General features: G+C 37.5%; 2 protein-coding genes and 1 pseudogene across 3 annotated transcripts; 2 read left to right on the top strand and 1 right to left on the bottom strand.

The window, feature by feature from the left end:
- The first annotated feature begins 3678 nt into the window (after window positions 1-3678).
- On the top strand, window positions 3679-5619 carry LOC103433851 (galactinol synthase 2). 2 transcript variants are annotated; one of them, XM_008372139.4, is made up of 4 exons: window positions 3679-4155; window positions 4537-4857; window positions 4959-5093; window positions 5208-5619. In XM_008372139.4, exons 2-4 carry the CDS (start codon window positions 4771-4773, stop codon window positions 5421-5423), a joined length of 438 nt encoding a protein of 145 aa, XP_008370361.3. In that variant the 5' UTR covers window positions 3679-4155; window positions 4537-4770; the 3' UTR covers window positions 5424-5619. The 2 variants fall into 2 exon arrangements, with proteins under 2 accessions (XP_008370361.3, XP_070676106.1); XM_070820005.1 differs by lacking the exons at window positions 4959-5093; window positions 5208-5619 and having other exon boundaries at window positions 3689-4155; window positions 4537-4762.
- A 5796-nt stretch (window positions 5620-11415) lies between these two features.
- Window positions 11416-13581, bottom strand: LOC103427678 (uncharacterized). The gene is made up of 3 exons (XM_008365744.4): window positions 13264-13581; window positions 12986-13154; window positions 11416-11723 (listed from the first exon to the last, which is right to left on the bottom strand). The coding sequence occupies exons 1-3, from the start codon at window positions 13321-13323 to the stop codon at window positions 11527-11529; spliced, it is 426 nt and encodes a 141-aa protein (XP_008363966.1). The 5' UTR covers window positions 13324-13581; the 3' UTR covers window positions 11416-11526.
- Window positions 13582-13715: 134 nt separating this feature from the next.
- On the top strand, window positions 13716-14965 carry LOC103427728 (ABC transporter I family member 20-like; annotated as a pseudogene).
- Window positions 14966-15214: the final 249 nt, after the last annotated feature.

Here is a 15214-nt window from a genome sequence, read left to right as displayed (position 1 = left end):
GAGAAAATTGAACCTTAAACCTATTATGCCCTAATCGAATTCTAGACCTAAAGGCAACCCTAAGCTAAGAAGGCTCGCCGCTTTACGAGAATTTTGAAAAAAAACTTCTATCGTACGTAGTTTCACACGAATCGAATTCTAGATCTATGATATCCTAATTTCTATTCTCAGCTGATGAGAACAGACATTCGATATAGTCCCCATTTTCCATCCAAATACACCTAATCCATTCAAGGAAGGTTCCTATATTCAAAAGGAAAAAGTGCCAAATAAATGCCCTCAGAAATCAGTGGCTCAAAATCAGGACATTTAAAAAATAGAATCTTGACCGTTAAATCAAAGATCCCAAAATTCTTTTTATTATTTTTTTCCGAAAGGAATAGAAGATTCTCCAAGAATATCTAACCGAATATTCCTCACATTTTGAAAACATTTTTCGTAATTTCATTTTCCTATTTTTTTACGAAGTGGGTCAAAAAAGTGTACTAGTGACCTCAAAATAACATTATCGTATAACGTTTTTTCACTCCAAAGACCAAAACATTATCCAAAGATTTGGTCGGTAAACGTTATCCTATAAACTAATGGGCCCGCCCGGGCCCACCGTCTCAAACTGCCACACCAAATTAGTATCTGCGTGCTAATTAGCTTTAAACGCGTTTTAATTTGGACCAACTAACATAACTAGAAACCGACACTCCGAAAAAATTAGTAGGGAGTCAGATTGTCTGGGTGTCATTCTCATCCTCTTCTATTTGTATGGTCACGGTTAAATCTCGTTAATATTTTATATTCTTATTTTTTTTTGTCTTATTATCTTTATAAAAAAATATAAAATATTAACGTAATTTAACTATAACCGCACAAATAAAAAAGGATGAGAAAGGCTAAAAAAGGAGGCAGACAATCTCCCTCCAATTAATGGTGCCTCGTTGCTTCTCCGAACGTCCTCTGCCACGCGGCGCGCCCACATGGCATCTTCCCGTGCGGTTGCGGGACACGTAAGATATTCAATGGGAGGGGCCCAGTTCTATAGAATATCCTAAAAGTGTAAAAGTTGGGGTGGAAAAAGTAATTCGGTTTGAAGTAGGTGGACCCCGCGTTAGTAAATCCAGGCGGCTGTGAGCGCGCCACGTATCTGTGATTTTCCACGTGGCGAGGAGGGTGTGACTGTCGTGTGATGAGATTAGAGGTTGGTATTCTTCGTTTGGTGTAAGTCTTAGCAACTTCCGACGGTGGAAAGTGGACATGCAAAACGTTACGTATTGTTTATTTTGAATTTACCATTTTCTCCCTGCTTGTTATCAAAAGAAATGGGATGATAATAGTTTATTTTAACAAAATAATTAAATTAATCATTTTTTTTCTCTTTTGTACGCACCAATATTCTTATTCTTTGCAATTTTGAGGATGTCTAGTTCATGCACGTAACTTGTTTAAGTGATATAATCTTACTTTTTCAACGCGATTATTAAAATGTGATTTATCAAAATCACTCATCTCTTATTAATTTTTATATGTTTACTAAACATATAAAATCAGAAAAGTATGAATATTTTTATAAAAAATCATGAAGAACTTATTGAACATAAGTCTGGGAATTGAAAAATAAAACATAACACATAACAATAGGGAATTAAGTTGAGACAATACATATATGGTTAGGAGTGGGTGGATGGCCCGTCTTTATGAGTATATGATATAGAACCATAGTGGGTTTGATCGTGGGTATGTGTTGTGCTCGCGTTACTGGGTTTATTGTAACACTATGCTTCTACACTTTATGTGCGATGTGGGATTGGTGCACGTGTGGTCTATTATGTTGTGGTCCCACGTGAGATGGCGTGTTGAATATAAGTCCCACATCGAGGAATTGAGAAAATAAAAAACAATATATAAGTGTATGGTTTCATTCTTAATAATATCGAGCTTGTTGTGATAAAACGCAACACCTAACAATAAATTGATTAACGGTTATAATATCGGTGTAATAAGGAGTGGGCCAATGACACGCCTCTCTGAATATTTGATAAAACTGTAACACTTACTATAGTTGTATTAGTTTAATACATATGAGGACCATCTATTTCCTAATATATTATTGATTATTCTCATTTTACTCTTCCACGAGGGGAGTTTGATTTTTGTAAAATTGAAATCAAACCTAAATTTTCAGCCTAATATGAAAGGACTCCAATTCTAAGATGTTTGACTTCTTCTTTATTTTCATTTTTATTAAATACAGAGTGGAGTAGCAATATCACATGTAATAAAAATGTATTTATTTCATTTAAAAAAATGTATTTCTTTTGGTAAAATATGTCTTTCATTTGTTTCATTTCACCATATATTTTGAGATCCATGTACATAATGTAGAAGATTTTCCTAGATCGAAATGGTAATTAAAGTCCGGATAATATGAAATTTAAAAGAATAAATACCTCTAATTATACTTTCCGAAATTTGTGTGGCAACTAATATGGAAAATGATGATTGACTAAGACATTTTTTTTTTATGTGTTTTATCTTTAAAAGAAATATGATCCCACAAATACAAACAAGCATGAAACATATGCTTGCGTAATCGTCCATAGGTCAACTATTGGATATGTAATTATTGGAATAACTGTTAGAGACTCAAATGGTGGATAGGCAAGCATGATAACTTATATGATGTTCTATATTTTTATTGACCAATCAGAATTGCTCCCTAGGATCTATAGTTGCCTCAAAAGGTCCAATATACATACATTATTGGACCTTTTGAATAACAGTCAAGAAGATCTTATGAAAATTAAACATTTTCGCATAGAAGATGTCAAACATATATTGAACATTCTAAAAATAAAAAAAGCAATAGTTGGAGACAAGAGGTTCATATGAGAAAACATAAGTAAACAGGTCTCCGCTTGAGCCTCCAAAGATAAAATAAATTATGGACTCGTTTGGATGTATTTTTAAAATGACTGAAATCGTTTTTAGAGAAAATATTTTTGGGTCCCAAAAACACTTGAAGTGCTTTCTGCAATAAGCATCAATTATGTGCTTCTTCCAGGAAGCACTTTAAGTGTTTTTCCATGAATTACTTGCATTTTACTAAGGATTATTCCAAAAATATTTTCCTCAAAAATGTTTTCAGTTATTTTAAAAGCACATCCAAACGAGATTTATGTTTCCACATATAAATATGATCCCTTAAATCCCTATAAGCACGTCGATTCCCATAATAAATAAATAAAAGTGCGTTGACGTCCACTACTCTGAAATAGTTGTGTAAAAAATGATAAATAAGAAGGTTATTATCGTCTATGAAATTTAAAAGGGTCGGCCTACAGGATCAAAATTTATTCGTTAATTAATTTGGAGCTTATGTCACGCTTCATCAAGGGCCATAATCCTCTCTAAAACTGCCCAATTAATTCCCTACATTTATTTGATGTTGATACTAATTAGATAACGTCCTCAGGATCTTTGAATAATATTATAAAATGACCAATGGGCCCAATGGCGTGACTCTTCACCTTAGACCACAAGCAACATTAAAGTACTTACCCTAATCTCACATTTTTACCATAATTTGACCGACCGATCCTATTTATCCCACCCAAAAAATGAATTAAAAAAATTAGAAATTACCCCCTCCCCAATTCTATATAAACCCCCCCAACCCACTGCCCCAACTCATCAACCAAAACATTGAGTTCTAAACCTTATTGAAGCAAGAAACATAACCTTTTCTTCCAAACAAACACCAAAAGCCTTAAATCTTCCTCTCCATTTTACTACTTGAAACCTTTTCGCAACCAAACCCAATTCAGCCTAAACACCATGGCTCCTGAGATCACCACCCCCACCGCCGCTATCGCTGCCACCAAACCACCAAGCGGGCCCAATAGGGCCTACGTCACCTTCTTGGCCGGTGCGGGAGACTACTGGAAAGGAGTTGTTGGCTTAGCCAAGGGGCTAAGAAAAGTGAAGAGCAAGTACCCGCTTGTTGTGGCCATGCTGCCCGACGTCCCCGAAGAGCACCGCCGGATTCTGATCTCTCAGGGCTGTGTGCTCAGAGAGATCGAGCCTGTGCACCCTCCTCCCAACCAGACCCAGTTCGCCATGGCATACTACGTCATCAACTACTCCAAGCTTCGCATTTGGGAGGTAACGTTTTAAACTCTTTTAGTGCTTTCGAGAGATTTTTTTAGTATGACTGTCATAAAAGGTATTACAAGATATGTATATTAAAAATTTAATAACTTAAAAAATAAATTTTTTCACAACTTACATAAAAATAAGTGATTGAACCATCCGTGTTACCTTCACAGTTAAAAATTTCTCAGTGCTTTCATGCCGTTTTTAACACGTATATGTTTCAAGGTTAACTGGTTTTGACGCGTGTCCTTTTTGTCGGTTAGGTTTTTAAAAGTTTGTGATCAATTTTATTAGGTCGTGTTATTTTATAGATAATATTCATATGTGATCCTATTTTTTTTTTTTTGGCAAACCATATGTGATCCTAATTTTTCAATGCAAATTTTGCAGTTTGTGGAGTACAGCAAGATGATCTATTTGGACGGAGATATTCAAGTTTTTGAGAACATCGATCACCTCTTTGACTACCCGGACAACTACTTCTATGCTGTGAAGGACTGCTTCTGTGAGCCAACTTGGAGCAGTAGCCCACAGTATAAGATAGGGTACTGCCAGCAGTGCCCTAATTAGGTCCAATGGGACCCTAAGTTGGGCCCCAGGCCTCCCCTCTATTTCAATGCTGGCATGTTTGTGTATGAGCCAAGCTTGCCGGTCTACCATGACCTCCTCAAAACCCTCCAGATTTCTCCCACCACATCTTTTGCCGAGCAGGTAAAAAATTACTATTCGACCGACAAAACTTTGGTTTAAAAATATTACTTAAATTGTTTTATAATTATTTATTAAGCTTGTAATTTCCTTTTTTCCTGCAGGACTTCTTGAACGTGTATTTCAGGGACAAATACAAGCCCATCCCTTCAAATTACAACCTTGTGTTGGCCATGTTATGGCGTCACCCTGAGAACATTCAACTTGACCAAGTCAAAGTTGTTCACTATTGTGCCAACGTGAGTACTAGTTAAAATACAAATTCATTTCTAACAATATTGATGCACGTCCGTTCTTGCTTTAATATCTGTCTACAACTTATAAAATCGTAACACATTTTAATTTTTGTTCAGGGTTCTAAGCCATGGAGATACACTGGGAAGGAGGAGAACATGGAGAGGGAAGACATTAAGATGCTGGTGAAGAAATGGTGGGATATTTACGACGATGAGTCATTGGACTACAAGAATACCGTGGTTTCAACTGAGGCTGATGTGCAGCCATTCAAGGAGGCGGCCCTATCGGAGGCTGGCGTGCCCGACTTCGCTACCGCCCCATCTGCCGCTTAATTGATGCCTGCGGTTGCCCTGATGAGAAATTCAAGTTTATACAACTATACAGGGCTTTGTTTTTTGTTTAATAATAGTATTGGGGTTGTTTTTGTTGCCTCCCCTTATGTTGATTAGTTTTGCCTCCAAATGTTAAGTTGGTGAACAAAGTGTTAGAAATATATTAATTATTGAATTTATATATCTTATTCTGTCACCCTGCACTCTTTATTTTGTTTAAGTCTTATACCAATTTTGCATCTGAATGATTTACGGTTTGTATTATCTTGCAAATAAAACAAGCCTGCTATACTACCAAACAAAGCATAGTCGATCCCGATATAGTTAAAACCAAGAACCGAATGAACAAAACATTGCTAAAATCTGGAGTTAATGAAAGCCTCTGAACTTCTCATTTCAAACAAATCTGATGAAAGGAAAGAATTTAAATACGTAATTATCTAGACTACCTGAACTCTATATATATATATATATATATATATTTTTTTTTTTTTTTTGAATGCCTGGAAGGGACAAAAAAAGGGTTCAGAGTCATTTCATTTCAAACAATTATAAAGTTCAGAATCATATTTTTTTTGGGTGAACTTTAACATAATCTATGTTTTTTTAAGAGACGATATTTCCCAATAGAATATTTGAGCATTGAGCAGCAAAGTATTACTATTTTTTGTGGATCTACAGTCTACATTACAATTGTTAATGCAGTGGGAAGCATCTCTTATCCTAGTGCAATATGTCGGGTGTTATGACAATTGCTTTAGGGATTCTTTTTCTTCAAATATCATTTGGGAAATACCCCTTTAAGTCCTATCGAATCATTGCATGAGTTTAGCTTTAGGAAAAATTATGGTGTCGCATGCGCTTAGCAGGATCCTTGATTCATCTTAAACATGTGAGACTCACCCTTTGTACGAAAATTGAGTTAACGTGGCTTCTCAAAAAATGAGGAGTTCCTCGTCAAAATACTTTTTCACAAGGTTTACAAAACTTCATGCTTATGATAAAAACCGTTAACATTATAAATTACTTTGTAAAGAACAAAAAATCAATTAAAAACGTTTATTCAATCAACTGTAGCAAATAGATTGACGGTTCATTATGTTTTTATAAAATCCGTTCATTTGTTTTTACATAGTTCGATCACCAAAAGTGATCTCATTTGTTAACTTTTTTGCACAGATGATATTTACAAAATTATTTATAACATTAACTCTTTGGACATAAACATGAAGTTCGGTTAGTTGGTGACAAAGCGTATTGAGAAGGAATTCCTCCTCTCATTTTTAAGTAACCAAACATTGTTCTCCGAAAAATAATTTTTAGGTGTTCTGCTTTTGTAATATTATTTATTTCGGTAACAAAAATTGGAAAATTTGAAAAAAGAGGTGGGGGGACTGTCCATGTTGTAATATAGGTTCCCAGTAATCTGGGTACCCAAATTATATTCCATTTAATGAATACAAATTCTTTTTCATTTTAATTCTTGCTAAAATTTCATCTATTTTGGGTCTTTGAGACTGCTGGCTGCTATGTTGTTGCTCTGCTCCTTCAACGCTCTCTGGAGGGAAGAGCCAAAAGCTGCGTAAATTCAAACATGAGTACAAAGCTGCCAAAATGGGAAAAAGTTAAATTAGTACAAAGACTTATTTTTAGATGCATCCTCTAGAAATCGATTTTAATCTCATTTTACTCTCTGTAATTTAAAAAATATCACTTTATTCTTTGACACTCAAAATTCACTCCACTTTGCTTCTTGGAACTCGATTTGATTCCATTTTGCCTCATGAAACTCGAAAGTCGTCTTTATTAAACTCAAAATTCGCTCACATTGCCTTAGATCTATTAGTTTCTTATGTGGTTTGATTTGGTTGCACTAGACTAACCAATTTTTTTTTTAATTTTTTTATCTCTTCAATTTCTTTTAAACTTAATATTATCTAATTGTTGAAAATTAACGCAAAATAGAGATTTATAATTAATTTTTTTGCACATGTGCATAGTGTTATTGTTCCACATATGTTGTAGGAGGCAAACTATAAGTTTCAGGGAGAAAAGAGAGTCCACAAGTCAAAATTGAATGAATTTTGAGTTTCAAGTAGCAAACTGGTGACTTTTGAGTTACATGGGTAAAGTAAGATCAAAATAAAGTTCCAGTGGGTGTAACTAAAAATAAGCGTAGCAAAAATTATTGGATTAAAATGAATTGGAATCCTCTTTATGAAATATAATGAATTCTTAACAACAAGTAGATCTACGCCAAGGAAATTAGTAATGTGTGAGGAGAAATTGGTACAAGAGGCTTTGGATACATTTCTTGATAATGGAATCCGCAAACCAATGAGGGACGGTCATAATAAGGTTTGCAAATCGTTTTCAGCTGTAATGGAAGGAAAAGAGGGAAGATTTAATGAGACTCTGCTTGGCAAATGGGTCGATTTTTCGGGATGTTCTGTGATTGTCGTAAGTCCCTCACTTTCATTACATCGATGTGGATTGCCTCGCGAAATAGCAATAGAGCTTTTCCAGACATCTGTAATTAAATAAATGAAATGGAATCCTCTTTATGAAATATAAAGGATGGAAATATAAATTTTCAATGCTTCCGTTATGTTTCATTCATTAACTTACCGATTATACAAATATACCCTAGATTGTAATCAAAATTATAGAAAATCCAAATCAGAAATAAGCCATAATTAGAAAAAAGTTGAAACCCAAAATTATCTTACGAATCTGAAGCATGCATCGGATGATAGATAATATGTACTTCGTGCTGATTTGTTGGACTACAACTGTTTGAGCTGTGCTGCTGCTCTCTGCTGTGTTTCTGCCCAAAATGAAGCAACAATTTTGACCCAATTAGCTAGAAAATTTATTGCAGCTAGAAAATTTAGTTCTCCGGTTTGATAGTGATCGGTCACCGGCATAGGTAGTACCAATAGGTTTAACCTTTATTGGAAAGGTAATACCAAGATCAAATTTTTATACTAAATTTTATAAACCAAATGATATGGTTGTTGATTTAGATTATTACTTAAGATTTAAGTGTTTATTAACGTGCTTTTTTTCCATTGGTGACACTTCACATGATTTACAAATTTAGTCTAAAAAATTAATATACGAAATTATTCTTATTAAAAATGTGGTACCAAACCAATAGGTTTCACTTTTATTAGAAGGGTAATACTAAGAAGACCAAATTTTTATACTAAATTTTATAAAGGTTGTTGATAATTAGATTATTACTTAAATGTTGATTAACGTGCTTATTTTTTATTGATGACATATCACATGGTTTGCAAATTTAATCTTAAAAAATTAATTTACGAAATTATTCACTCCCAATTACCAACCTACCCGAGCCTTCGATCCAAGACAAGAAAATGGTTTCTGCTTCACGCTCACCGGCTCACTTGTTCCAATATTACTGGTTCTCTTCTTGCTCGTGATAAATATCATTCCATCCTTTAATTACTCAAGACACCCAGCAATCGATCGAGCGTATCTGCAGGGCAACGGAGCAGTACGGATTTTGTACCCAAACTTTCAAAGAAAACATGAAATCCCCAGATGCTGATATCGTCGTCCTCACCCAAATAACCATAGATCGCTCTGTAGACAATGCCACTCAAACACACAGCTTCATCGGGCAATTGCTTGAAAACACAACCGACCCATCACTCAAAAGCGCTCTGGAATCATGCGAGTATAGTTACAAAATATTGATGGAGGCGTTAACGTTGACTCGGCTGCGGTGGCGTTTTCCCAGAAGGATTACGACACCGTAGAGAATTCTGAGATTGGGACGCCGAGAGCAGAAGCCACCTATGAACGCAGGTACCGTTTGGTACGTAGACGGGACGGGACAGAATATGACGGAACAAGACGAAACAAGACGGAACAGATGATGTAAATATTGAAAAAGATAAGGAGAAATTTTGTCAAATGTTATAAATTTGTATTCCACGGATGTGGAATGGGTTGTTCCAGGAGGAAGAGGTGGAACGAAAAATTAGTTAAATTTCGTCCCATGGGACAACCCGTTCCACAATTTTTAGACGCACCAAACGTGGAACGGAACGGCTCGTCCCGTTCTGTCCCGTCCCGTCCCACGTACCAAACGGCACTGACCGAGAGAAATAATCAGATGAGGATTCTGAATGTCATGGCTTTGAATGCTGAGCATGAACTAAAGGGAACAAAGCAGCTCAACTAGGGTTTTCTAGAAGCAACCATTTATTGGTTTTCAAATTTCATAATTGTTTTTTCAAAGACATAATTGTTTTTCTTTGACATTAGTTTGATCTTAAGAGAAATAACACGATACTACACGTTGCTGCTCTCTTTAACATGTTCTTGCTCTCTATGTTTGTGTTTGACAATTAATTTACTTATTTATTTTGCCTCAGAGATTAGGGATGTGGGTTTTCGTTTTTACTTATTTAATTGGGCTGAATTTTTATGTATCTATTTTCCCCCAATATATTTGGGTTATTTTGCCTTGCTATGTGTTGGCCTGTAACCTTCTTTCGGATTAATGAAATTTACTATTCAGGTCAAAAAAAAAAAAAAAAAAAAGAATGAAACTCACACACTAGGGGTGCGTTTACTAATCCGTAATCAGATTGAGGGGAATTGAATTGAGGGGGAATTGGAATGAGTTGGAATCAGAATTGGATTCCTGTTGAAGTTGTTTACCAAAATTGTTTGGAATCGGAGTAGAAATGACAGTGATCTATATAAACCGTTTACTAATTCATATGAATTGGAATAAAATCTAATATAATTACTAATGTACCCTTGCTTAACTGATTTATTTTATTTGCTAATTATTTTTTATAAAACTTTTACTCTTTCATTTTTTTTTATTTTGTAGAGATAACTTTTTTTTAATAAAACTTTTAGTACAAATTTAATATGAAACAAGAATTTTTTATTTGCTTCTTCATATTTGAGAAGACTCTCACCCTAATTTATTTCCTCTCCTCTCTCTCCCCCACTCCCTAATCTTTCTGAGCAGCCGACGCTCTCACCCACACCATCCTCTCCAATACCCACCACCACCATCGTCTCTCCTCCCTCATCTCCTCCCCCATCCTCTTCTCTGTCACCCTCCACCGCCTCAACTCACTCCCCCTCATCCACAAGACTCTCCTCATCGCCAACCACGTTCTCTCTCATCCTTCTTCCCTGCCATTTGTGGCTGTTCACCAAATCCTCGCTGACAAACGCCCTGGGGAATAAGGGTCTGCTGTTCACACCAATCCAAGCAATCAATTTCTGACTTGCATCCTCAAATTGGTCCGCAACATTCGCATAAAGAAGGGTCTGCCGTTCCAGGGCTCATTCAGGAAGAAAATGACTCGACCCGGTGCTCCACCCGGGTCTGCAGTGTGTAAGGGTGGTGTTGTGGTGGTGGTCAAGGGTGTAAGGAGTCGGCGGATGAGAAACGAAGGAGAGGGTGCGCTACTAGTGGAAGGTATAAGGGTATTTTGGGTAGAAATGTTCGATTCCAGAAGGAGGCTTCATCCAGGAATTCAATTACCACCTCCATGTAGGTAATTGAATTCCGGAAGATTAAGGAGTTTGATTCCGGATTTTAAGTGGGTCCCACTTACTTTTTCATTCCCTACCTGTTAGTAAACGCCGGAATGGTTCGGGAGGAATGTGATTCCGTTTCTTTCCATTCCATTCCCGTTTGGTAAACACGCCATAGGTTTGTGTGAATATAAAATTTTTAAAATGAAGAAAATATATGACAAAGAGAGACGTTTGAGATGTGAGTTAGTTTTACATGTGGACGAGGTTTGAAAAAGAAAAAAAAGTAAAATTTAATTTGTGTGAAATTACATTACTCATGATTTTATTTTGTGATAGAATACTAAATTGTTTTTTACCCTCTTTTGGTTTAACCAGAACGCATAAACACATAACAGCCTTTGTTATCTTTAACTGGAAATGAATACACGGCGATTTGGGATTAAAACTTGAGTTAGTCAATGCCCATATCTGATTGATTACCAACACCAAAGTTAAGGTGAGCTAAAACCATACAAAAGATATTGATTGTAAACTACAGATACCATACAAATTCTCAGGCAGATCATCGGGCCAACAATGCAACACGATCCTTCTGTACAGCCTGTGTTAAGTTGATGTCGAAGAGCTCGCATCGTATAGGCATCTCCATCTCGTAGAAGGGATTCTTCAAGACGTAATCCGTGTACAACTCATAGATATGTTTCAAGAGACCTTCCATGTGCTGTGTCCCAGGCTCAGACACAACAAAGAACTTTGTCCCTGCAAATAGTGAAAATATATATCATCACTTTCACAATCCAAGACATTCTTCAAAATTTCCAGAAAAATGTTCTCTTCCCAGGATAAATTAAACAGCCACAGGAATGAAAAGAATGTCATTGAAACCAACATCCTGCTCGATAAGAATGTCCCAATTCAAAAGGAATGAAAAGGCCAAGCCTAACGTAACAGAGACTCATTACTCTAAAATCAGAAACAATAAAACTTGTCAACACTCAAACAACGAGTAACTTCGGGCTGAACAAATTCCAAACCAGGCAGATGGATCCGAGTCAATATCCAGGATACTAAACCAACTCATTCGCCTTATGAAATTCAAGTATAGTGGCTGTCAAGATGTGTAAAATGTACAGTGTTGGGATCTAGCATATTGAAACTAGAACGAGCAAAAAAAAAAAAAAAAGTTTCACCCTTTCTATAACCAGAACAGAGAAGATCCTAGTTATGTGGAAATCGATAACATCACACAGGATTACGTAGAGGAAAACTCGTGTCCATAGCCCATCTTCAAAATACAGAACCACAAGATAGATGTTGTTGTTGACACCAAATGGCGTACAAAAGCACCACGATTAGTTATGTCAGTTAACAGATCAACTCACTCAATTCCAATATTTAGCAGTCACCTCACTTGCGAAACACTCGTTGTGCACCCATCTTCCAAATTACAGAACCACAAGATATAAGTTGCCTAAATCTTACACTTGGCTTACAAGAACACTGCCATTAGTTGTGTCAGACATTGAACAAATCAACTTGCTCGATGACAATATTTAGCATTCACCTCAGTAATGAACCTATTCCTCCGCTCCGCGAAATAATCGTCATCCGCTAGATTCTAACCAAAATTGGTTCTAAACTACTGCAATACAACAACAACAAAGCCTTTTCCCACTAAGTGGGGTCGGCTATATGAATCCTAGAACGCCATTGCGCTCGATTCTGTGTCATGTTCTCCGTCTAAACTACTGCAATGCACAACAGAATTCAGAAATAGGACTAGCAACAGATAGATAGCCAATTTATTCCGCGATACAAAATCTTCTCAACTTAAGCTCACCCAATTCAAAGGCTCACTAACTTTACCTTCTACATTCTACACAAAACTTACAGTCTGCAAATTTGAAATCAATTAAATTTAAGTGAGACTTCAATATTTCAATTGCAAATTAGTCCTAAACACATTAAATTACAGTACAAATTCTAGAAAAACAGAAAAAGGTCAAGACTTTGAAATGTACCAGTGAGTGATTGGAAGCAATTAAGATCGAAGGTGTCAGCTTGAAGGAGTTCGATTCCGAAACAGCCCGATACCGGCGACAGCTGCTGAGAAATGGCGTGCATCGAGTGCCACAAGCTCGCAACCCTCAAGGTATCGTTAGTGTCCATCCTTCCGGCCGACCCGTAATCCTAATTTTGTTTCCGAAAGAAGAATCGAAATTCGTTAACTTTCATGTTTGGTTGCTGAGAAAACAGAGGAAAATAAATGGGAAAATTGAAATCTCTAGGGTTTTGTTACCTTGTAGTAGATCAAGCCGCCAGATTTGTTGATGATGTAGAGACTGTAAATTGCTGCCATTTCCAAGGGCTATTTCGGAATCCAAGAAAAACACCTTCAGTCCAGATTCAGGAGTATAGGAGAGAAGACTTGTGATCCAGTTACCGCAACCTAGAAGTTGGGTCCGACCCGAACCCGTGTCCGGATCCGAACCCTTATTTGTTTGTGTAAATGCAGCAACGTGTCTGCTTTTCATTGGATGACATGGCAAACTACCAACTACCAACTACCAACTACCGAGTTCGTAGCTTCCGAGTTCCGAGTTTGTGACTGGGAGCTGTCCACGCCTCCTCCACTGAGTCGACTTCCAAACTCGTCCCATCGCCGAAATTTTTAAAGAATCCGTCACGTTCATGTCGGCACACACACTTTCTCTCTCCTAATCTCATCTCTCTCTCTAAAAATCATCGACGATGGGTGTGAAGCTAAACTCCGAGCCATCGATCGAGATCAGCGGCTTAAAATTCAACTACCCAGGAATCAATGGCCACCCGCCGCCTGGCTCCAAGCCGCTGATCGAGGACTTCAGTCTCACACTCAACGCCGGCGGCCGATGCCTCCTCGTGGGATCCAACGGCGCGGGGAAAACCACGATCTTGAAGATCCTGGGCGGCAAGCACATGGTCGAGCCCCACATGGTTCGCGTGCTCGGAAGGTCGGCGTTTCACGACACCACCTTGACCGGCTCCGGTGACCTCTCGTATCTCGGCGGAGAGTGGCGGCGAGATGTAGCGTTCGCTGGGTTTGATGTCCCGATTCAAATGGACGTTTCGGCCGATAAGTTTATCAATGGGGTGGCGGGGATCGATCCAGAAAGGAGATCAGAGCTGATAAAGGTTTTGAATATTGATCTTTCATGGCGGTTGCACAAGGTGTCCGATGGTCAGAGAAGACGAGTGCAAATCTGTATGGGTCTGCTCAAGCCATACAAGGTAGTCAACGTCCATTTTTCACAGTTTTGATGGTGTATTTTTTTTACGCATGCCAAGTGTTTGATGATTTGTTTCTGAATCCAAATAGGTTCTTCTGCTAGACGTGATAACGGTGGACCTCGATGTCCTAGCAAGAGCTGGCCTTCTCAAGTTCCTGAAGAAGGAATGCGAAGAACGAGGCGCCACGATCATTTACGCCACGCATATATTTGACGGGTTGGAAGATTGACCCTTGCATATCGCTTATGTTGCGAATGGGAAGTTGCAGCTAGCAATGCCAATGGAGAAAGTTAGGGAGATCTCCAAGTTGTCACTAATGGTGAGTCAAAAGGGTAATTTATTTAATTTTTTTTTTTTTTGTAACCGTATGATTGGATTTACTGAGATTGGATTTGGGTTTGGTTTGCAGAGGACAGTCAAGAGTTGGCTGAGGAAGGAGCGCGAGGACGAGAGGAAGAGAAGGAAGGAGAGAAAGGCGAAGGTTCTTCCGGAGTTTGAGCAACCAAATGAGTGAAGCAATGATGTTCACTCAGTGAACAATGGTTGGAGGCCTGAATTCCACCATTGCCGGAGAAGAGAACTTTATCTTCAGCTCAAACGGAGTTCTCAGGCAATAACAGATGCTTAGTGACTCAAAACCATTGTGAGTTGAATATCAGAGTATGCAACGAACGAGACTAACAAAATAATAGTATTATTAAATAAACGAGAATGCCGAAACGGCTATAAAACTCCAAGAGGCTACACTGTGAATGACTTGTTTATTCTAGGAGCTACAAAGCATCATAGATATAGAGAATTAACCTAATCCTAATAAGCAAGAAAACGAAACCCTAACCCTAATACTAACGGGCTAAGCCCAAATTCAAATAACAAAATAATCCTAAATTCCAACACCCCCCCGTCAAACTCATGGTGGTACATGTCATGAGTTTGCCAACAAGCAGATGCGGATGCAAGCTCCGTTAGGCGGAGAAGAC

The sequence above is a fragment of the Malus domestica genome, chromosome 04, assembly GCF_042453785.1.
Source record: "Malus domestica chromosome 04, GDT2T_hap1".
NCBI lineage: Eukaryota > Viridiplantae > Streptophyta > Magnoliopsida > Rosales > Rosaceae > Malus > Malus domestica.
The sequence above is the reverse complement of the archived record's forward strand: the minus strand, read 5'-3'. Positions and strand labels throughout refer to the sequence as shown.